Below are 23024 nucleotides of genomic sequence, written 5' to 3'. Positions count from 1 at the left end.
CTGTCATGAGGTGTGTTGGAGTCCAAATAGCTCAAATAATCAACAAAAGAGACCGAGTAGCAGTTGGTTGTCTGGAAGAGATCAAAGAGACCAGGTGAATGAGATCTTTTATTGGATTAATTTCTGTTGGTGAGAGAGACAAGCTTTCAACAGAGCTTTTCTTCAGGTCTTTGAGTAAGCTTGAAAGCTTCTCTCTCTCACTAACAGAAGTTGGTCCAATAAAAGATATTACCTCCGGGTATCTCTAATATTCTGGGACCAATATGGCTACAACAACACTGAATGCATGGAAGAAGTCAAGTTAGATGTAATCACAATTTAGGAGGGTATTGTTTTACTAGTGCTTAAAGTGCACCTCAATCATTTTTTGGGGGGTGGGGGGAATGTCTACATTGTCTTGATTAGGCATAAAGGTGTTTCTTTTAAAGTAAAAGAGAATAACTCCTCCCTCTCAACTTCAGAATACCCTCTCCCCCTCTCAATTTCAGCTGATATCAACCCACTGCAAGTTGCATACTTTGATGGAAAATATTTAGGCACAGTGGACATAAAAGTTTATTTTAAATTAACAGAATTTGCTTGGGAAAACTGTATTCTGCACATTTTTATTTACATAAATAGTGACAGAAACTCGCAGAAATGTATCAACTTTTTTTATTCAGCGAGGAGCAATTATCATTGATTAAAGGATATACTGTAATTAGTCCAATAGCCGTACAGTCCTAAACTTCAACAACATATGCAGACATAAATAGCAAATTTTACTTAATTTTGTGCTTTGAGTGCCTTATCTGAAGCCTACTTAAAGTTAACAGAAAGACTCTCATTGACTTCAATGTGTTTTGGATCAGGCCCTTAACTCTTTGTTTATGAAGGACTGTTTTTGTTTTTAGAATATAGAGCAGAAACATTGACAGCAGATTCTGTTTTGAGAACACTTCAGGGACAAAGAAAGATAGGCATGTCCTTTGAAAGTTAAATGAACTATGACAATGTGTCACTGAATGAGAAAAACAGGCGAATTTGAACCAAGATTGACAATGAACTGGAAAATGGAATTGTTAGCGCCTGTGCTCGTTATAGAGCTGGGATTGAGGCAGTCCAATTAGTGCTTATGCATGAGACCAATAAACTCACAGTCCAGATAAACAGCAGTGGTCCCAGTAATAAAAGACGTTTTGTTCATGTTTAGGAGATTGTGTGGTGCATTTGTGAAACAGTAGGTAATTGTGTTTTCCCTCAGTTTTTCAGCATCAAATATTAACCTTATTTATTTTTGTAAAGACTTGCTCCACTTGGCCTCGATCATTGTTCTGAAGTGAAAAATAACATCTGCAATAAAATCACAATTTGCAGAAACCAATTTTAAGTCAATAAATCTAGATTGGTTCTTGTTCGCAATACAAAGAGTTTTAGGAATTCTCTCTGTTCTTCACTGAACTAGTATCCTTCAGTGTCTAATGGTGAGAGGTTTTAATGAACAATGCCTGCGACCACAATGTACATGAGTAAACCTATTAAAGGTATTCAACATATGTTGACTGAGAACAGATGAGAGCCTTCTGGAGAGAGAATTCCTTGCTTTCCTGAAGGTTTCTGTGCAAATTAAACTTTTTTCTAGCTATAAGCAGGAAGAAAATACAGTTATAATGGGGCTTGAATAATAAACATTTTTATTTATGTTGTGATAGTGCCTCAGAATCCCCATCAGGGATCACGTCCCCATTGTCTAGGCACTGTACAAACAACCAGATAATTTCAGATAAAGAGAGGGAGAAGGAGGCAGGAAAGTTGCAGGGTGGAGGAGAGGTAGAGAAGGCAGCTGTCAAAATATTTCAGAGTGTTCCATTTATTTTTATGTGTGTGTTCCAGCACTTTGCCATCTGTAGGAGAGGGTAGGAAGTTTGGCTCTCATCGTAGAAGGAGTCCCCGAACAACAGGAGGATAGCTTAGTACTGATTCTGTCACTTGTCTTTCCCATTCTCCTTAATGTAGCAATTGGCTAAGGAAAGGAAAAGAGTTGGAGAGGGGGCAGGAAAAGAGAGAAACAGGGGCTGGGGAGGAGAATGGTTGCTATATCAGAGACCGGAGGCCAAAGGAGTGGAATCAGGAGGAAAAGCAAAAGACTAGGAGAAGGGACTGGTGAAGAGGGAGAGAGACACAATACTAGAGGCTTGAGGATGAAAATGGAAGGGAGGCACAAAAGACTAGGGGAGACCCAGTCCCAGATATATCACTTGCAAGCGGCAACACTTCTTCGAATAATGTACAAACTGGATATCCTTCTACTTCATTGTACCTGCCGGGGGTAATTGGGGAGGGGTCACTTGCAGCCTGATGGCAGATCTGGTCTCACAATACTCAGTCACTTCCACTAACATTTTAAACAAAAATCAGTTCCACTTTTTCGTAGGTACTTGACACTTCCATGGATGATTTGTTGAGTTTAATATAATTAATTCTCTTTACAATACTGATATCTAAGTTAAACCCAGTATAACAACTAGCCTTCACACTTTCAAGAGTCATCAATAATGTCATCCTTCTGACCTGCTGAGTGATTATAATTCTTCCACCTACTCCTTTGGAAAAATGACAATTTTGTACCACAGTAGATAGTAATAAACATGGGCCTTATTCTTTTCTTAGACACATGGTATCTGAGTTCTCTTGGTTAATCTAAGTGAGAAAGACACTTCTATCATGTTTTTTGTTTAAATTACCTTCTCCTATTAAACTGATGAGGAGCTATAAGTCTGTGGGTGATATAAGAAGAAGAAATCATAGAACCAGAGTGTCAGAAAGGAGCAGAGCTATAGGAAAAACAGGATGAATCTGGCTAGAGCTAGCTGCACAAAGATACAAATATTCTGTGAAAACTTTTTTAAACAAAACCACTTTAGTTTTGTGTGACATTTTTCATTTGTCAACAAAGAACAGAATCAATTTTTTGGAGAAGTTTCATTTTGCTGTGAAAAAACACTCACTTTTTAACTTCTTTCCAATGAGAAAAAGGCAGAAGGGAACAAAAAAATCAGGGAAAGTGGTGAAAAAACTACTCACTATATGTTCAGTACCGAATTGGCACACAATTCAGGAAGTCCCAGCACTAAGAAGCTTTAATTATAATAATTATTATTATTGCACTATTTAAATTGTGATGACCCCTAGACATCCCCAGAAGACAGTTTTAGATCCCAAAATGTTACATCCTAAGTAAAACAGATGGTGAGTACACAGGATATGCAGGGAAACTGAAACAGAGAATAAGTAGGATGCTTTTGTTTTAAAAATATTCTAATATTATTATTATATTAAGTCAATTCTTGTGTCTTCATGGAAGAAATGAGTCTTTCAGAGGGGTTTGAATGAAGAGAGGAAAGTGTTTTGGCAGAATGGAAATCAAGAAAAGGCTGAGTATTGGAAAGTGCTTCCTGACCTGACAGTGAGATCTACCAGTCTGTAGAATAGTTTCCCCAGGTACGCGCCTCATCCTTGAAGGCATTTAAATGCTGACTTATTTTTGTCCTGATTATAGTTTTGTCTTTGTCCATATCTGTTGTGAGCACAAAGTTAAAAAAGAAACCCAAAATAAAAGCCATTTCTTTGACACAATATATGTCCTTGCTGTGAATATTGGTTTTTTAAAAAAACATCTCTTCTTGTTTTTGTTTTCAGGGAAACCATTGCATTAGCCCCAGCGAAAACAGCAGACCATGTACAATCTGTGGATTAAATGGATAGAAATTACAATGCTGCTTATTATGGTTGATGGCCAACTGCTCAAGCAGGCAAAGGCCCCACTGCTTCTCCACAAACCTTTCATTGTTGTTTGGAATGCACCTACGGAACAGTGCAGACTGCGGTACAAGGTGGACTTAGATCTCAGTGTTTTTGACATTGCATCAAACACCAACGAAACTTTGAGTGGATCCAATGTGACAATCTTTTATCACACTCATTTGGGGCATTACCCCTATTACTTAGACAATGGGGTTCCTGTCAATGGAGGGGTGCCACAGAATGAGAGTCTGATAAAACACCTTAACAAAGCTAAGTCTGACATTGACCATTCCATACCCATGAAGAAATTCCAAGGACTTGCAGTTATTGACTGGGAAAACTGGAGACCCCAGTGGGACAGGAACTGGGGTAATAAAACCATTTATAGAAATAAGTCTCTCGAACTGGTTAGGAGACGCCATCCTCAGTGGTCAGAGGACAAAATTAGGAAAGTTGCTAAGGAAGAATTTGAAAATGCTGGCAAGAGTTTTATGAACAACACTATCCTTCTGGCTGAGCACATGAGACCGAATGGTCTATGGGGTTATTATCTTTACCCAGACTGCTACAATTACGATTACAAAGAACATCCAAAACTATACACAGGTAGATGCCCAGACATTGAATCTTCCCGCAATGATCTCCTGCTTTGGCTGTGGAAAGAAAGTACCGCTCTTTATCCATCCATCTATCTGGATTATATATTGAAGTCAAGTCCAAATGCTCTGAAGTTCGTTCACTATCGGGTTAAGGAAGCAATACGTATTGCCTCAGTTGCTAGAAAAGATTATGTTTTGCCTGTTTTTGTTTACTCCAGACCATTTTATGCCTATACTTTACATGTTTTGACCGAGGTAAGCAGACATATATAGAAATCTAAAGATTAGCCATACAATCTCTTGGAAAAAGCACTTCCTAGGAGTTTCTCCTTGCATAATAACAGTTATAGATGCATTTGTGTTTCATACATAGAACTATCCTGGTAAAGAAAGACACCAGAGTCATGGTACAAAACAATAGAGCTTCCAATAGTGATCCTGCTGTGGTTTGGTCTATTACTGTAGAATAATATTGTATTCTTTTTATGAGAGTAATTTAGAAGAAAGTACAAAGCAATTGTTTCCTTAAGTAATTAAATATTTCAAATTAATTCTTCAGCGTGAGAAATGGAGTTGACAAATCTCAGTGAAGTTTGAAATCCATTAATATTAAGGGAAGATAAACGCTCATGAGAATATTTGTTTTCTTCCCAAAATGGAAGCTCACTTGGTACAGAAATGAACTAGACATATCAACTAGGTAAGCCCCAGTTTAGCTTGGCATTCCTAGCTCCTGCATGAGAAAACTTGCACAGAGGCAGAATGTGACAGTAGGCTTCCTAGAGGAAGGATGAGTGTGTTCTCCCGGCCATATTGTTTTCTGAAAGTACAGTATGTCTGATCATGCACAGTAACTGAGTATCTGGTTTTTGGCTTTTTAAATCTACTGTATTACAAAAATACAATTTCTGTGTCGTGACACCCCTTCAGCCAATGATAATTGAAGGAAATATTTTAAAAAATACAATAAATATATGCAGGTTACAAAGTAGGGGGTTGAGATATATGCACAGACATTAAGATTTCTGATAACCGTGGTAATCATAAACCTTGTTTTGGCTCATGTCTATGCAACTGCTCAGAGCATGTAATTCCTGAATGGCTTCCTAAATAGCCTTTTGCTATAGGCTGTCCTACCCTGGGCATGGAATGATTTGGTTTGATCCATACCTGAGGTGTTGAGCTAGTTGGAGGGCAGGGAGCTCCCTCCTGACAGGATTAATAGCCCTCTTTGGATATTGATGCCCCTCCCCCTCCTCTACCCCCCAGCCCACTCCTGGGTCATGGAGAGCTGTGGTGTTCCCCATAGAAAAATGGCATCGTGGTTGGTGGCTTGGAGTGATGGTGGCTCAATATCAGGGCTGTGTCCATCTACTCTCACTTCCCATGGGTGTGTGTGCATATTCATTCCCACAGGTCCCAGAGTGCTCCCATCTGACTGGTCCAGTTTGCAGTTATGAGTGGGGGATTCCTGCTGGAGCTGTGCAGACCCAGTCAGTCTCTCTGGCTGCTTAGTGAGGAAACACAAGGTATATAGCCACCTTTTCAGAAACTTTCACTAACTTTGTGTGCCTCAGCTTGTTAATTCTCAGCTGGAGACTTCTCTATGAGATATCAGAGTTTCAGAGATGCTGAGGATTCTCTTCCACGGAAATTGCCTGTCCTCAGCACCTCTGACAATCAGGCACCAAGGCGTGAAATCCTGGCCCTGCTGAAGCTAATGGGAGTTTTGCTATTGACTTCAGCAGAGTTAGGTTTCAGTGGTAGCCATGTTAGTCTGTATCAAAAACAAAACAAAAAAAAACAAAACAAGGAGTCATTGTGGCACCTTAGAGACTAACAAATGTATTTGGGCATAAGCTTTCATGGGCTAGAACCCACTTCATCAGATGCATGAAGTGAAAAATACAGGAGCAGGTATAAATACATGAAAGGATGGGGTTGCTTTACCAAGTGTGAAGTCAGTCTAACAAGATAAATCAATTAACAGCAGGATACCAAGGGAGAAGAAATAACTTTAGAAGTAGTAAGTGAGTGGCCCATTACAGACAGTTGACAAGAAGGTGTGAGTAACAGTAGGGAGAAATTAGTACTGGGGAAATTAAGTTTAGGTTTTAGGTTAGGCCTAATCTGATGGCATCTAGTTTGCAGATTAATTCCAGTTCTGCAGCTTCATGTTGGAGTCTGTTTTTGAAGTTTTTTTGTTGAAGAATTGCCTCTTTGAGGTCTGTTATTGAGTGACCACAGAGATTGAAATGTTCTCCTACTGGTTTTTGAATGTTATGATTCTTGATGTCAGATTTGTGTCCATTTATTCTTTTGCATAGAGACTGGCCGGTTTGGCCAATGTACCTGGTAGAAGGGCATTGCTGGCACATGATGGCATATATCACATTGGTAGATGTGCAGGTGAACAAGCCCCGGATGGTGTGGCTGATGTGGTTAGGTCCTATGATGGTGTCCCTTGAATAGATATGTGGACAGAGTTGGCACCGGGGTTTGTAGCAGGGTTTGGTTCCTGGGTTGGTGTGTGGTTGCTGGTGAGTATTTGCTTCAGGTTGGGGGGCTGTCTGTAAGCGAGGACTGACCTGTCAACTGTCTGTAATGGGCCACTCTCTTACCACTTCAAAAGTTATTTCTCCTCCCTTAGTATCCTGCTGTTAATTGATTTATCTCGTTAGACTGACTTCACACTTGGTAAAGCAACCCACATTCTTTCATGTATTTATACCTACTCCTGTATCATACATCTGATGAAGTGGGTTATCACCCATGAAAGCTTATGCCCAAATAAATTTGTTAGTTTCTAAGGTGCCACAAGGACTCCTCATTTTTTTCCAGCAGAGTTGTTAGGATTTCACCCAAGGTCTCTTCACCTGAGAACTCAAAATAGAGGCACACAAAGTTAGTGAATACTTCGGCAAGCATTGGCTCTAATAGGTATGTTAATCATAAACACACATAGATCTGGGGATTAAAATAAAAATACCATTAACACTAGCTAAACATCTTACAATATGAAATCTAGCACAATTATATATTATGCAAACCTTTGAACATATGAGGCTGTACAAAGTTAATTGTTTACCTTGAACCAGCTTCAACATTCAATAATAGTAACTTAAAATGATATTGCTCATAAGTTACCCTTTTATCCACTGGGCTGTATTTTAGTTGCATATCACCTTCTTTTCAGACCTGGATGTTTCAGAGATCTTTTCTAAAACATTCAGCACCTGTGTGCACAGCCATTCACAGCAGGGGGAATACACCACGAGGAATGTTCAAATATGTATTTTGTAGTGGAAAACAAAATATATGTCTTCAAAGACTGATCATGGGTACCAGGCTTGTAGCTTCTCCAGACTACATATTTGGCAGCATGAGCTCTATGAGTGGAGCTTGGGGACCTGAAGGCTTTTTATAGATAGAGCACCAGAAAGACCTCCAATGATCAGGAAAACAATGCTCACAGCTTTAATGTTTTAAATCTATTGTTTCATAGCCCTGATGTCCTCAAATGATTTTATATCAGCTCTTGTGAAACATAGTTGGACACTGATACCTACTATAATCTCACACTCTGCACTGCTCCAGTAGCAGACAGGACATCCAACTGTAGCTCAGGGAGTCAGAGATTCCTTCCCCGCACCCTGGGGAAAGTTTCACTTCTTTTCTGGAGCACTTTACACCTTTCTATGACCCCCATCAGCTACTCTGGGCAGCAAATGTAGGAGGAACAGAAACAAATCTACTCTCACTCCCCACTCCCCCTTGCTAACAATGCAGAGTAGCTCCCTGCTATAGTCATAATGTGAGCAAGGCTGAGCAAGGAGGGTAATAAGGACTTTACTCCCCCTTATACACTACCGTGGCTGAGCAAGAGTGGGACAATCTAGCCGTATGGAACTTTAGCTTTTGTTTGGTTGCTGACACAATAAGATGTTGTGCACAAGCCCTAACATGTCCAGTGCTAAAGATACAACAAGCACCACAATGAAAAAAGTTAAGTTGAAGCAACAGTTGTGGGAACCACCAGAAAGAGCTGCAGGTATAAGAGCCCCACGAAAGACAAAAATCCAGAGGCCAGGAACGTCCCTGCAGTTGTGTCCCTCATGCTTCATTTCTCTTTACAAATAATTTGCCAACAGAGCCTAACTTCTCTTATCGCTAAGTATTCACCACATAATTTATGCAAATGAGTCTCTATATTGATGCTCTAGGGTGTTCAGAAACTGTCTCCCTAGACTACTTGCTATTAATAATGTGTGATCAGTGATTGAAGTTACATGGCATTGTTTCTGCTCCCTAACTGGAAGAACAAATCTTTTCATAAAGCAGAATGACAAATAAATGATGAATAATGAATAACAGCGACTCTTGTTCATGTAGAAATACCTGTGTCCTCATGTCACGGTGTATATTTATACAAAGGCCATTCCCCATGAACAAAGCCACCTTTGCACAAATATTCTCCCATGCAGAATAAGATGGGATATGTCTAGATTGAAACAAAGAGCCATTCAGAATATGAAGTAAAGATCACAAACATTTTTTGTTGTATGCGACCAGCTCCAGTTGCAACACCAGTTTCCTTTCATGTTGATAAATTTGAACAGTTTAGTGCTCTTCCTTCCATTTTTCAAAACAAAATGAAATCACTCAGATAATCAGCCTGTGGAAGGAGCTCTGGTAAGAGAGGAGTTCCCTTTTTGTATATATGGAGTGAGGATTCTACTCTCCCCCAGGGGGCTAGTCCAGAACACCAGCACAGAAGCAGAATCTTGAGGGTCTTTGGTTGCTGGAAACAGCATCCAAAACTTGGAACAGGATCTTGAGCATCAGCAGAGAAAGGAGGAAACCAGGGTATCGTAGGGAAATATTGCAGGGCCGCCCAGAGGATTCAGGGGGCGAATTTCTGCCAAAGACCTGGCACTTTGGCAGTGGGTCCTGAAGCGGAAGGACCCCCCACCGCGGGTCTTCGGTGCACTTCGGCGGTGGGTCCCAGAGTGGAAGGACCCCCTGCCGCCGAATTGCCACCAAAGACCCGGAGCGGAAGACGCTTCAGGGGCCTGGGCCCCGCAAGAGTTTTCCGGGGCCTCTGGAGCGAGTGAAGGACCCCGCTCCAGGGGCCCCGAAAAACTCTCATGGGGGCCACTGCAGGGTCTGGGGCAAATTGCCCCACCTGCCTCCCCTCTGGGCAGCCCTGAAATATGGGTATGCTAAGCAGCTGTTGAGTCACAGAGGGGATGTTGAGCAGCTTGGAGGTGAGGGAAGATAAACAAGCATATTATAAAATGGAGCTCTTAAAATATCTCTTTCCTCCATATGGCTCCTCTAGGGGTGGAGATGGAGAGAGCAAGGAGAAGAGCAGCTAACTACCTAGCCCATCTACTTATCTATGTACTTATGTGGCTACTGTTACCATAGGATCTGAGCACCTCACATTATTTTAATGTATTGGCCTCACAGCACCCCTATGAGGAAAGGAAGTGCTATTATCTGAAGCACAGAGAGGCTAAGTGACTTGCCTAACATCACATTGGAAGTCTGCGGTAGAGTAGGTAATTAAACCCTGGGGCTCCTGACACTGAGGCCAATGAGCTCACCACCGGACCATACTTCCTTAAAAGTCCATATTTTCTATTCTTCTTCGAGTGCTATCCGTGTGGGTGTTCCACTTTAGGTGTCAGTGCAGCCCTGCAGGACACTGCTACTGAAAATCTCTGATTGACAGTGCAGGGACGTACTGACACCTAAAGTGGAGCACTCACAGTGACACATCTTGAAGAACCTCAGTAACTGCTCAAGGTGAATAACCCTCTCTGTTCAGTTTTTGGTCCATTCAAACAGGGGCAGCTCTAAGCATTTTGCCGCCCCAATCACTGCAGGCAGGCTGCCTTTGGTGGCGTGCCTGCAGGAGGTCCGCCAAAGCCGCGGGACTAGCGGACCCTCCGGAGGCAAGCCGCCGAAGACAGCCTGCCTGCTGCCCTCGCGGCGACCGGCAGAGCGCCCCCCGCGGCTTGCTGCCCCAAGCACGCGCTTGGCGTGCTGGGGCCTGGAGCCGCCCCTGCATTCAAATGTGTTTGATGTATTGATCCCTTATTTTGTCTGACTGAGAAGAGATCACCAAGTTGTTAATGAGAGCTGAACTGTGTGTCATGCTAGTTCACTGTGCCACCATGTGGTTGATTTAAAACAGTCATGGTCGAGGATTTGTGTTTTTATAATCTTCGTGAAGTATTTTGCAGAAGAAAAGGGCTAGGGATCATTCATTACCAAGAGTTTTAGATATATCACAAAGTCACTCAACTTTTCAAAGTTTGATTTTTGAGACAAACATTTTTTTTTACTGCTAAACTAAATCCAGTAAAAAATACACCACCATTTTCAACATGAAAGTAACACCAGTGGCATACTTTACTCTCTTCTTCTGGAGAAAGCACTGAACTATATGTTTTTAGTGATAATAAAGTGCTCTAAAGAACTCCTTGGATGATCAGCAGCACCACGAACTGCAGGTGAGCCCAATAACATGGTATAGTACTGTAAAACCTACTCGACGGGCCAGTAGGCAAACCCTCTTGTTTAAAATATCTCCATTATTTCCAATATTATTTTATCTGACCTTTAGTTAAAGGTCACCTCCACCACTCACTTGTCCAAGGAATCCTCCTCATATGCTTCTTCAATGATTCAGCACACTCTCCTTTTCCTCAACCACTGATTTGTGTCTTCACTTTCTTGAACAAGCAGCATTTCAGGACAGGAAAGTCCTTACTTATAAACTGCTTGGTGCATTTAGAGAGTTGTGTGTGATTTAAAAAAAAAATAACATTAATAATAATAACAACGGAGTCATCCAGTTTCATCTATCTGTAGTTCTAACACACCTACTGCCATCACATGATCATCCCCTGAGCCCTTGGATGATTTCACAGTGATGCAGACAAGATAAGGAAACCTTATCAATATACTATCGAGCACCAGTGAATTTATAAAATTTGCCGGTTCTTTATATAATGTTTGTATTTCTCTTTGCAAAGGCTGCACAGTCAGTGTCCCCAGCCTCAGGGGATGGGAGGAAAAGCACTGACATTCCCAAATGAAAGCCACTTGCTACCGATCTAGGGGAAGGGGAAGAAAGGTAGTTGCTCTGGGTCTGTTTGTTTATTTTCCTCCCTTCCCTGCTAAATGTAGCAGTTTACTGAATGGGCCCTTTCACCACAGCATCTTTTTACATTGGGAGGGCTCCCCAGCCTCTCTTTTTCTGGTATTAGGAAGTGCTCACACACATTGCTGAAGTGACACTAAGGAGGCTTGGTCTGAACACAGTTTTTGTATTGGTATAATTACATCGTGATTTTTAACCAAAATAGTTACATCAGTACAACCCAAGCATGGACTAAGTTATGCCAATACATAAGAATAGCCATACTGGACCAGACCAGTAGTCCATCTAGCCAGTATCCCGTCTTCCAACAGTAGCCAATGTCAGGTGCTTCAGAAGGAATCACTAGAACAGGCAATCATGAAGTATAAAAGTGCTTATATTGATATGTATCAGAGGGTTAGCCGTGTTAGTCTGGATCTGTAAAAAGCAACAACGAGTCCTGTGGCACCTTAAAGACTAACAGATGTATTGGAGCATAAGCTTTCGTGGGTGAATACCCGCTTCGTCAGATGAAAGCTTATGCTCCAATACATCTGTTAGTCTTTAAGGTGCCACAGGACTCTTTGTTGCTGTATACTGATACGGTTTATTTCCCTTCCTGTACAGTTCTACCTGGTGTATGCACTGTTATTACTGGTGTAATTGTGTCTGCCAATCTCTATACCAGTATAGTTAAATTGGTACAACTTGTGTGTATGGACAAGGCCTTAGAACTGCAAATACTCATGGAGTGACTAAATGACAAACCATCATATTTATAATCCCTTACAAAAGAGATACTAGAGTATTGTACACGAATTGTCCAAGGCACTACAGTTCACAAGAATGTCACTGTCTTTCTGCTCCTCCCGTCTGTCTGGGGGAATCATTCTGAATATACTACAACACACTGTAACATCGATAGGAAAGTACATTTATTTGTGTGAATAGGCAAAACATTTTTTAAAAATTATTTTAAGTCCTTCCCCTCTTTCCACCCCACCCCTTTGCAGTTTCTGCAATGTTCAAAATCCTTCAGTGAGTCCCTGGATCTATTGTCCTTATTATCTATTATTTGTATTGTGATAGCACCTAGAAGCCCCAGACATGGGCTAGGACCCCATTGTGCTAGAAGCTGTACAAGCATAGAACAAAAAAGTCCCTGCCCCAAGAAGTAGGGAGCTCATTATGGGCCTCTTTGAATATAAAGATTCTACAGTATAAATCAACATCACCCCTGGAAAAAAGCAGTGCTTAAATGTTAGTGTGTCCGCTGCAGTATCTGGTGCTATGGGTTCTGATGCTTTTCCAATGTCCAGTTTTGACACTTTGCTCTTTCAGACTGATCTGGTGAACACTATTGGAGAGAGTGCTGCTTTGGGGGCAGCAGGGGTTGTCCTTTGGGGAAGCATGCAGTATGCCAGCTCAAAGGTAGGTGGGGTGGATTTACAAATGTTTATGAGTTAAGTGCTATGTCCTTGATAAGAGCCTCTCTCCCCAAGCATGCTCATTTCTACCATTTTACATCCTTACCATGAAGCTCTCCCTCACCCATCATTGTCATCTTTTGGCTGAAGATGACTGCTTGGGAGTCCTGTCATCTTGTTAACAATATACTTAAATTAGCCATTGCTTCCTAGGAACCACATCCAGAGACCAAACATGGATGACATCCATAGCACTGGATAGCACTAACACCAAGATAATAAGATACAGTTTGAAACACTGAAATGAGAATGTAAACAGTCTATTTAGCAGTGTTCTACTTGCATAATCTGTACATTACCAAACACAAGGCTATGTATTTGGCAGAGGATGAGGTGGGGAACATTTTTCACAGACCAAATGTTGAGCTTTGTCCTAAATTTTATAACAGAGTCATTAGTGGAATATAATCCCAACCTAAGAAAAGTCCTGCTCCTCCTCACAAGGCCCTGGGACTCACCTAAAGAAGTCTTACAGCCCCCACTCCTGGAATTATCAAAGGTGACAGAAGGTTGCATTGTCTATCTTTGCAAGGCACCTAATAGGCCAACTCCCTTGCCTCACTCTTAGAAAGACTGCAGGTGGAGAAGGCAAGTTGACCTTTGATAGGGCACTAGCAATACAGGAAGACGCAACCTCTTTCAGTGTCTGACCCTGCTACTATCAAAGTCAATGGCAAAACTCTCATTGACTGCAGTGGTGTGGGATGAACTCCCAAACAAGTTCAGTGGCTTAACGTGGAGCTGAAGAATCCAAAAGCTATTTTTCCACATTGCACACCAACCAGTGAAAATTGTCTAGTAGCTACTAAGTTAAAGGGTTATGGTGATCAGTGTAGAAATCCCTAGTGCTAAAGCAATGTGTCAATACATGTTTTAAATCCCTTTTATTTTAAATCGTCCCTTTTCAACAATCACTAGAAAACCTTATTTTTAATAAAACATTCAATATGTTGCTACCAGGCACCCAAACCAAAAAGCAAGATTATAATAAAGAGCAATATCTTACTGGCCTTCCCATGAATGCAGATTAAGCCAGGGGCTAATCACATGAGTAAGGCCTGCAGGATTTATCTCAGTATATCACTTTAGCCAGCAGTGCTTCCATGTTAATATTCTACCAAAAATATGGAAACTTGGACATAACTCTGGTTACTGATTAACATGTCACACTCTTGTTTTCCTACAGGAGAGCTGTTCAGTTGTGAAAAAATACATAGATGGCCCCTTAGGACATTATGTCATTAATGTGACCTCAGCAGCCAAACTCTGCAGTAAAGTTCTGTGTAAGAAAAATGGGAGATGCATCCGTAAAATCAGTGACTCTTCTGCTAATCTGCACTTGTCGCCCAATAGTTTTGAGATTGGGGTCCACCATTCTGAAAAAGGCCCAAGATTCTTTGTGACTGGAAAACCTAGACCAGAAGACATAAAGGCCATGAAGCAGAGCTTCACATGTCAGTGTTACCAAGGCTGGACTGGGATATTTTGTGAACTGCCTGACCGAAGTCTACTTGAACAATGGGCTCACGCTCTGTTTAATAGATCAACAAATAAAATGCTCAACTTTCTCTTATTTGGATCCACGCAGGTTTTTCTGCTTCTCATTATACACTAATGTTTCTTACAAGGAAGCAAGAAACGTTGCAGTTGAGACTTCAGATCTCCTTGCTTAGCAAGTTTCTATTCAGATGGGAAATGATGTTGCAGACTGTTGCTTTATCTTCATTATTCTCCATTTAAATACTAATCCTACTGGTCAAGGCAGCATTTTTGCACAGAGTGTTAAGGAGATTTCGAATGCGTCTCCCTCTTACTGGCCCCACTCATACTGTTCTATCTCATTCCTTAATCAGTCAAAACTCTACTAATCCACTGGGAGTTTTGCTCGAGTGAGAACTGAGTAAAGCTGAGTGAAGACTTCAGGATTTGTCCCTAGACAAGTAGAAAAAAAAGGATGTAAAGGACCATTTATTTCAAAGGCTGGATGATTTAGAACACATTCATTCTGAGGATCTTCCCAATGACCGGGATCTAGTTTGTACTCCTCTTGTGTTTAAACACCATGAAAATCAAATGAAGTTTTGGGCACACAATAATGTAGCATCAGGACTCAAACTGGTTTCAGCTTGTGGATGTCACTGCTTGTATAGCAGCTTCTACATAAAGATTTGAAAGTCACAGGGAATTCTCCATAAACACACACATTAAATATTTGGAATATGAACAGATATACTCAGTTATATTTTGGCTCACATGTTAATTCAGTGAGTATCAACACTTTCCATGATAGTTTTGTCCTGTCGATTCGCAAGCTGCTGTTTGACTAAAGACTGGGCCTGTCTGCAGTTTCTGATAACCCAGTTATTAGTTAGTCATTAAAAAAATCACCTCTAAAATCCATTCAGGTCTGGCGTTCTCAGTCTTTGAGAGAGGTGCTGGCATTGGCATTCCTGGCAAGGGCAAGCGCCACATGCTCCTTTCCTTCCTCCCTCCTACTATTTGGAAGGAAACAGTCCCACTCTTTCCTCCTCCTCACTGCTGTGAGGTGGGATGCTCCACTCTCTCCTTCCTTGCATCCAGGGAGGGTTGTGTGCTCCTCACTGCCTCTTGGGCACTGAATTCTCTACTTTCCACCCTGCTTAATCCACGTATAGCTGGTAGAGCACTCCTGTGACTGATGCTCCACTTGCCCTGCCCATCACCAGACTGAGTTAGTGGGATTCATCAAGAGCAGAAAATGGGGAGTAGTTGCCACAGAGACCCTCTGGGAACACACCATCCCCTCTTTCAGGAAGAAGGGAGAAAATGGAGCATCCCACCTCCCACAAGCTCTGCCCTGCCTCCCATGTTGAGGACCCTAATCCAAGTGCTAGGGTCAGCACTTTGTAGCCTGATCCTCTTTTAAGTAGGGCTAGTGGAAAGACTGACTGAATAATTACTGGTGAATATAGTATCCAAGAAATGGCCCATTGTCCTAGTCTTGTTTTTCAATTGAAACTATATTTTAAAACAGTAATTTAAAATAAGGCACTGGCCCATTTTCTCACAGGAATGCATATATTTTTCCAAAAATACTACCTTATATACAGTAGGGTTTTTTTTAAAGTCATAAATAAGTGACTAGATCAAACGAGTGACAAAACCAAGAAAAAATCTCTCTCTCTCTATCTGAACCGAGTTGCTAGGTATAATATAAAAGTTGTTTTCTCTTGAAACTTGCAAACGATGGGTTGTGTAGAGTACTCGCCTAGAGCAGTGTGCACTGAAATAATGAGAGACCTGTGCTTGGATCTAAGAGAATATGGTATACAATCTTTTACCCTGAGGAATCTGAGAGCTTATACTGATTATTCATGGCCAGATTTTGCAATTCTTACTCACACTGAGTAGCATCATATTTCAAGAGTCGTTCCATTAAAATCAGTGAGACTACTCTCAGGGGAAGGTGCTACTCAACACAAGTAAGGGTGGCAGAATTTGGCCCTCAGCTAGAGGCCATTCTTGATACTGGACTATAGTCTTACTCAAGTAAAGCAAGTTACTTAAGACATTAATCTGCATATAGCACAATAAAATTCTTCTGTATATTTTGTGTTGTTTGTACATCCTTAATTTATCCCCAACCATTACTATAAAATAGGAGTCAGATTCCCAGCCAATGCTCAGATTTGCACCAGTTAAAACTCTAGCTCATAACAGAATTGTAATGGATATTTTAAGGTTGCAATGACCAGTTTAAACCAAGACACGTAAGTGGGACTGATTTCAGTTAAATAGAGCTCTAGTACAAGCCTTAGTATTCTGAGTCACCGCTGTAATGATATGTTGTGCTGAAATGCAACAATAAAGGTTCGCTACTCAACTTTTACTTTGTATCAGGTAACTGGAATGGCTGACAGCAAATCTGAAGGTAAAAAAATCTTTTTTTTGGGGGAGGGGGGTTATTTGTAATTGAAAGGAAAACTTTTAGTACTGTGCCTAGAAGTCATTACATTTTTAAATGTTCGTGTATACTGTTCTTTAGTTCTTTTCATGTTCAGTGTTTGTTGAAGTTAAAGGAGAAAAGTGAAGCATACACTCAATCCACCTCATTTTAACACACACATTTGAAACAACAAGCTTAATTTTATCAAATATGTGTCATAAGTAACAGGTTTGCTTTTGGATTTGACGTTTCTGGATTGTAGAAGAGTAACCTAATTTGTTTTCATAAGCCACACTAGGGGGGTGTTAAGTGTCACTTAAATTGTAGTGTTTATTTTTAGCTTATTTCATGTTTTATACTGTAAAGTATTTCTTCTATTTATACAGATTTTAAAGAATAAAATACTTAATATACTTAACAATATACATAATTTATTTGGTAACATAAATGAAACTAAGTGAAATTAACATAAGATCTTCCATGAAAAGAGTGCTGGTACTTTGTGTAACGTTTGATATAAAACAGTATGAACGTAGACGGCCAAATCCCAAAGTTTTAATCCAGGCAAAAATTCCCATTTTAGTCAATGGGCCATATCCTCAGTTGGTGTAAACTGGCATAGTGCCACTGAAGTCCTTGGAGGTACGTTAACTAACATCAGCTGAAGATCTGTCCCAAAGCCCTGTTTCTGCTCTGATTTACCATTTTGACAGCAGTGTAGCTCATTGATTTCATTGAAGCTACATCTGGTTTATATCCGGTTTAGTGAGAGCAGAGTTAGGCTCAATGAAAGGTTTGCCTGGGACTAGGTAAAAGTCTTTAGGGTTTGTCCCATATACTGCTATGAAGTATTGTGAGCCAAATTCTCCTAGCAGACTTCAGCTGTGTTCTCTGGTTGTCAGCAGCAGAATTTAGCTTGGGATTTTTACTTCTTTAATATCACCGGTGGAACTGAACATATAACTGAGTGTGATTTTACAGATGTGAATTTTATAGTTTGATTAGTAATCTTAGAGTACTTCCTGGTGTAAGAAGAAGGATTTTATAATTATGACTCAGTTAGAAAGTGGTTTTCTTTAAGGCAGCAGTTCTCAAAATGTGGCCCAGCTAAGCAGTGTGCTAAAGGCTGCAGGCTCCCAGCTACGTGGTGGGATCTGGGTCCAGTGGGGTCTGGGTCAGGGTCTTGGCTGTCCCCCGTCCCTGAATAGGGTGACCAGACTTCCTGATTTTATCAGGATTGTCCCAATATTTGCTTGTTTGTCCCGCGTCCCGACTGATGTTCGGTCGGGACACTGGACAAACAAACAATTTTGCCCTCCGCTCTGGCACACAGGCAGAGCCTGGAGGGGCTCTCGCCTCCCCCCGCCCTGACTCCGCTCCCTCCTTCCCCCATTGGATCCCTCCCCAAATTCCCGCCCCCAGCCCCGCTCCCTCACTGCCTCATTGGATCCCAAGCCTGGCCTGGGGAGGAGACGCCCCTGTGCAGCAGCCTGGGCACACGGGCCATGGCTGGGAGATGATCACTTAGTGCGAGGTGAACGTGTGAACCGACGACCACGTAGCGGCCCTACAAATGTCTTGGATGGGGACGTGGGCCACGAAGGCAGCCAATGAGGCCAGTGCCCTGGTTGAGTGTGCCCTCACAATGGGATGCCCGCCAGATCATAACAGGACCAGATGCATGAAGTGATCCAATTGGAAAGCTGCTGGGTGGAAATTGGCTGGCCCCTTGCGCGCTCAGCCAAGGCGACAAACAGTTGCGAGGACTTTCTGAATGGCTTAGTCTGCTCAAGGTAGAAAGCCAGAGCCTGCTGCATGTCGAGCGTGTGGAGGCGGAGTTCCTCAGTGGATGCGTGAGGCTTGGGGCAGAGGACTGGTAGAAAAATGTCCTGACCCATGTGGTAGGCGGAGACCACCTTCAGGAGGAACATGAGGTGTGGGCAGAGCTGGACTTTGTCCTTATGAAAGACCATGTATGGCGGTTCGGAGGTCAGGGCCCTGAGCTCCGAGACTCGCCTGGCTGATGTGATAGCAACCAGGAAGGCCACTTTTCACGAGAGGTGAGACCAGGAGCACGTGGCCAGTGGTTCAAATGGGGGCCCCGTGAGACAAGCCAACACCAGGTTTAGGTCCCACTGTGGAACTAAGGATCTAGAATATGAGAAAAGATGGTCTAGACCTTTAAAGAACCGGCCAGTCATAGCATGGGAAAACACCGTGTGTCCTTGCACCGGTGGATGGAAGCCCGATATGGCTTCCAGGTGCACCTTGACAGACCAGGGTGCCAGGCCCTGGGCCCTCAGGTGGAGAAGGTAATCAGGGATAAGATGGATTGGGGCAGTCACTGGGGAGACATCCTGGTCTGCTGCCCACCTAGAAAACCGGAACCACTTCACCAAATAAGCCCAGAGAGTGGAGGGCTGTCTATTTTCGAGGAGGACGCGCTGAACTTGCTCTGAGCACATCCTTTCCTCTCCACCTAACCATTGAGCAGCCATGCCGTAAGGTGAAGAGCTTCTAGGTTGGGATGGAGGAGGCGGCCCTCATCCTGAGAGAGCAAGTCTAGGTGGAGTGGCAATGGCCATGGTGGAGCTACCGTCAGGCCTGTGAAGGTCCTGTACCAATACTGCCTGGGCGACGCCGGGGCAATCAGGAGGACTCGGGCCTTGTCCGACTTTATCTTCTCTAGGACCCTGATGATTACAGGGAACAGGGGGAGGGATAGCTCAGTGGTTTGAGCATTGGCCTGCTAAAAACAGCATTGTGAGTTCAATCCTTGAGGGGGCCATTTAGGGTACTGGGATAAAAATCTGTCTGGGGATTGGTCCTGCTTTGAACAGGGGGTTGGACTAGATGACCTCCTGAGGTCCCTTCCAACCCTAATCTTCTATGATTCTAAGGCAGAGAGAAGCCAGCCTGACCAGAACAGGAGAAAGGCATCGGAGATAGTGCCCCTCCCGAGGTCCCCCCTGGAGCAGAACCGGGGGCATTGCCTGTTCTGCCGAGTCACAAATAGGTCCATCTGGGGAGTTCCCCACCTTCGGAAGAGCTGGTGGGCCACTTCCAGGTGGAGGGACCACTTGTATTGCGAGAAGTCCCTGTTCAAGCGATCCGCCCTCTTGTTGTGGGTGCCTGGTAAGTGGAAGGTCTTCAGGTGGATGTCGGGGGTTATACAGAAGTCCAACAGCCTGAGGGCTTCGCGGCAGAGGATCAGGCCCTGCCTTGCCTGTTGATATAGAACATCGAGGCCGTGTTGTCCATGAGGACCCTGATTACCTTGCCCTCCAGGAGCGAGCGGAAGGCCATACATGCCAGCAGCACCACTCTGAGTTTCTTGACATTTATGTGTAGGGTCAGGTCCTGAGCTAACCACAAGCCTTGGATCTGAAAGCTCCCCACATGGGCCCCCCAACCCAGGTCCAACGCATCGGATACCAGTTCCAGCGACAGGGCCCTCTCCCTGAATGGGACTTCTTGGAGCATGTTGTTCGGGGTGGACCACCGTTGTAGGGAGGAGCATCCGGCACGGTGAGGACCTTGTCCATCCTGTCCGTGGCCTGGGAGAAATTCGAGGCCAACCAGAGCTGGAGAGGCCTCATCCTGAGCCTGGCGTGACGGATCACATATGTGCACGCTAACATATGACCCAAGAGCTGCAGGCAAACCCTGGCTGTTGTCATCAGGAATCTTGTGACCAAGTTGATGAGACTTTTCAGGGTCTTGAACAGTTCTGGGGACGAGCTACAGCAAAGCTGGAGCAGAGCAGTTTTGACACACCTTCATTGGAGGCAAGAAGGAACTGAGGGCGGGAGGAGCATGCAGCTCCCCCTTATGCCGTGCCAGGAGTTGCGGGGGGTGGTGGTGTTCCCCCCATGGGTATTCCTGGGGGAAAAACTTCCAGCACCAGTGCACATGGCAAGCATGCACATCTATTGTGGAATATACATAAGCAATCACTTGAAGAACTACCACTGCTTTAATGGGCTCTACTACTAATGTAACAGATCTTAGCAAGAGCCACGCACTAGGACTGCTGTGAAGGGAATCTAAACTTTTGTGCTCTGGATTCCATGGGCTGTGTTAAGCTTCTGGAGCCCAAATGGAATCCAGCCACCTCCCCAATCTCTGGCTCACTTGGCGCACTCTCAGGTACAGATCTTCTATCTGGCACCCCGCTCCAAGTATTGGAACCCACTGACCCACTGCCTAGCCCCTCTGGACGCAGTGCAGGCCCCTGACTCCTCAATACTTAAACACACCCCTCTCTCAGAACTCCATCCAACAGGTGTGAAGCTTTTGGATTGCAGTTAAATTCTTTCAGGGGCATGCAGTAATTGTGAAGCAGGCAACACACACACACTTTGTTCAATCAACCTTGCGCTCTTTATATTCAATCACGTAAAGCAGTGGTTCTCAAAGCCGGTCCGCTGCTTGTTCAGGGAAAGCCCCTGGCAGGCCAGGCCGGTTTGTTTACCTGCCGCATCTGCAGGTTCGGCCGATCATGGCTCCCACTGGCTGCGGTTCACTGCTCCAGGCCAATGAGGGCTGCGCGAAGCTGAAGGATGTGCTGGCCGCCCTTCCCGCAGTCCCCATTGGCCTGGAGCAGTGAACTGTGGCCAATGAGAGCCACGATTGGCCAAACCTGCAGACTCAGCAGGTAAACAAACTGGACCGGCCCACCAGGGGCTTTCCCTGAACAAGCAGCACACCAGCTTTGAGAACCACTGATGTAAAAGCACAGGAGAGTACAGATCACACAAAACAATGGAACATCATAAATGCAGTGTCCTTCACTAGCTTACCCTTCCATTGGGTCACCCGCTTCTTTTGTTCTCCTCCTGATAACTCTCCATTACTTCCAACCCTGCTGCCTTCAGACAAGAAGAGGGAGTGTCTTCTCCTGGATACAGCAAACCCATTGTCTCAAGGTGTTTTACTTTGAATAGACAATCACTGAGTGTTGATCACTCATAGTTGTCTCTGGCCTGGCAGAGACCTGATACAACCCTGCTAACTCATTGTGGCTTCACATACATATAGGCTTTCCATGACACAATAACTTCATGGAATTATTTTCATAAAATTATCCACAATTCAGAAGTGGGACAGACAGAACCTCCAGTTTATCACAACTATAACAACCCTAATATGTCCATAAGAGGTCACAGAGCATTAGGAGTATTATTGTACTTTTTCATTGAAAGCTGTAACCATAATGGCCTATAATGTGGCATTCAGCCACTGCCATTGCCCCCTACTTGGCAGTGAGGAGCTTGGCCAGTGGCCAGGTGCACAGCGGGACTATATAGCTCATATCACCCTGTAGGTGCAGCCAGCCAACTCTAATAGAAGAGGCTGGTATAGAGGGAGGTGAAGCCATCACCCCCTCTTCTTCCTTCTCTCCTCTTTTGAGCTGTTAAGTGAGGGGTTACTGAACTTCAAGTGCAGGGACCACAATTGTGATAGGCATCTATTGACCTTTTCTGCTTGTCAGAGTCAGGCTGTTAAAGGGTGGGAAGGATGGGTTTTTTGGCCATAAGCATCTACACGTTCTTTTATTTCCAACTGACATTAAATTAATGTGAGTCTTGATAGGGTTTGAGGCCCAGACCCTCAAAGGTATTTAGAGACTTACCTCTCATTGAAATATAGGCGATTAAAACTAACTTACTAAAAAGTAAACCTTCTTTGAAGTTTAAAGATGTTTGGTTAATGTTTTTGCCCTGTTATGCATGCCTCTGTCTTTGCTGTTACTGGTAGGACCAGATGCAGACATACCACATAAATAGCCTTTCTTGCAAAAACCCAGCCACCTGGAGGATATAGGGGCATATCACCTCACCATTTTTTATTGGTTCATTGATGTCCAACAACGTGGTTGCAATCTGCCAGTATTTGTTCTGTATGGTTGCACTGCTACTTTCTTGCCATACTTATGATCAAGCCAGAATCCAGGTACTAGTGTACAAATAATAAACAGGAAGTAGTGAGATCTCACAAGCCAGTCACATTACAGCTTTTAGCCAAGCCGGTTTACAACACCATAATTGTTATGGCGGGAATCACCAGATGGTGCT

At 43.3% G+C, this 23024-nt stretch overlaps 1 protein-coding gene across 1 annotated transcript in view; it reads left to right on the top strand.

Moving 5' to 3' along the window:
* The window catches only part of LOC123344425 (hyaluronidase-1-like), a 40636-nt gene extending 25999 nt beyond the window's left edge, over positions 1 to 14637 (top strand). The window contains exons 5-7 of the mRNA XM_044980639.1: positions 3679 to 4637; positions 12877 to 12966; positions 14209 to 14637. Of these exons, the coding sequence (XP_044836574.1) occupies positions 3717 to 4637; positions 12877 to 12966; positions 14209 to 14637 (1440 nt within the window). The 5' untranslated portion in view covers positions 3679 to 3716. The remainder of the gene's footprint in view (positions 1 to 3678; positions 4638 to 12876; positions 12967 to 14208) is intronic.
* Positions 14638 to 23024: the final 8387 nt, after the last annotated feature.

Source organism: Mauremys mutica, chromosome 1 (genome assembly GCF_020497125.1).
Source record: "Mauremys mutica isolate MM-2020 ecotype Southern chromosome 1, ASM2049712v1, whole genome shotgun sequence".
Lineage (NCBI taxonomy): Eukaryota > Metazoa > Chordata > Testudines > Geoemydidae > Mauremys > Mauremys mutica.
The sequence above is the reverse complement of the archived record's forward strand: the minus strand, read 5'-3'. Positions and strand labels throughout refer to the sequence as shown.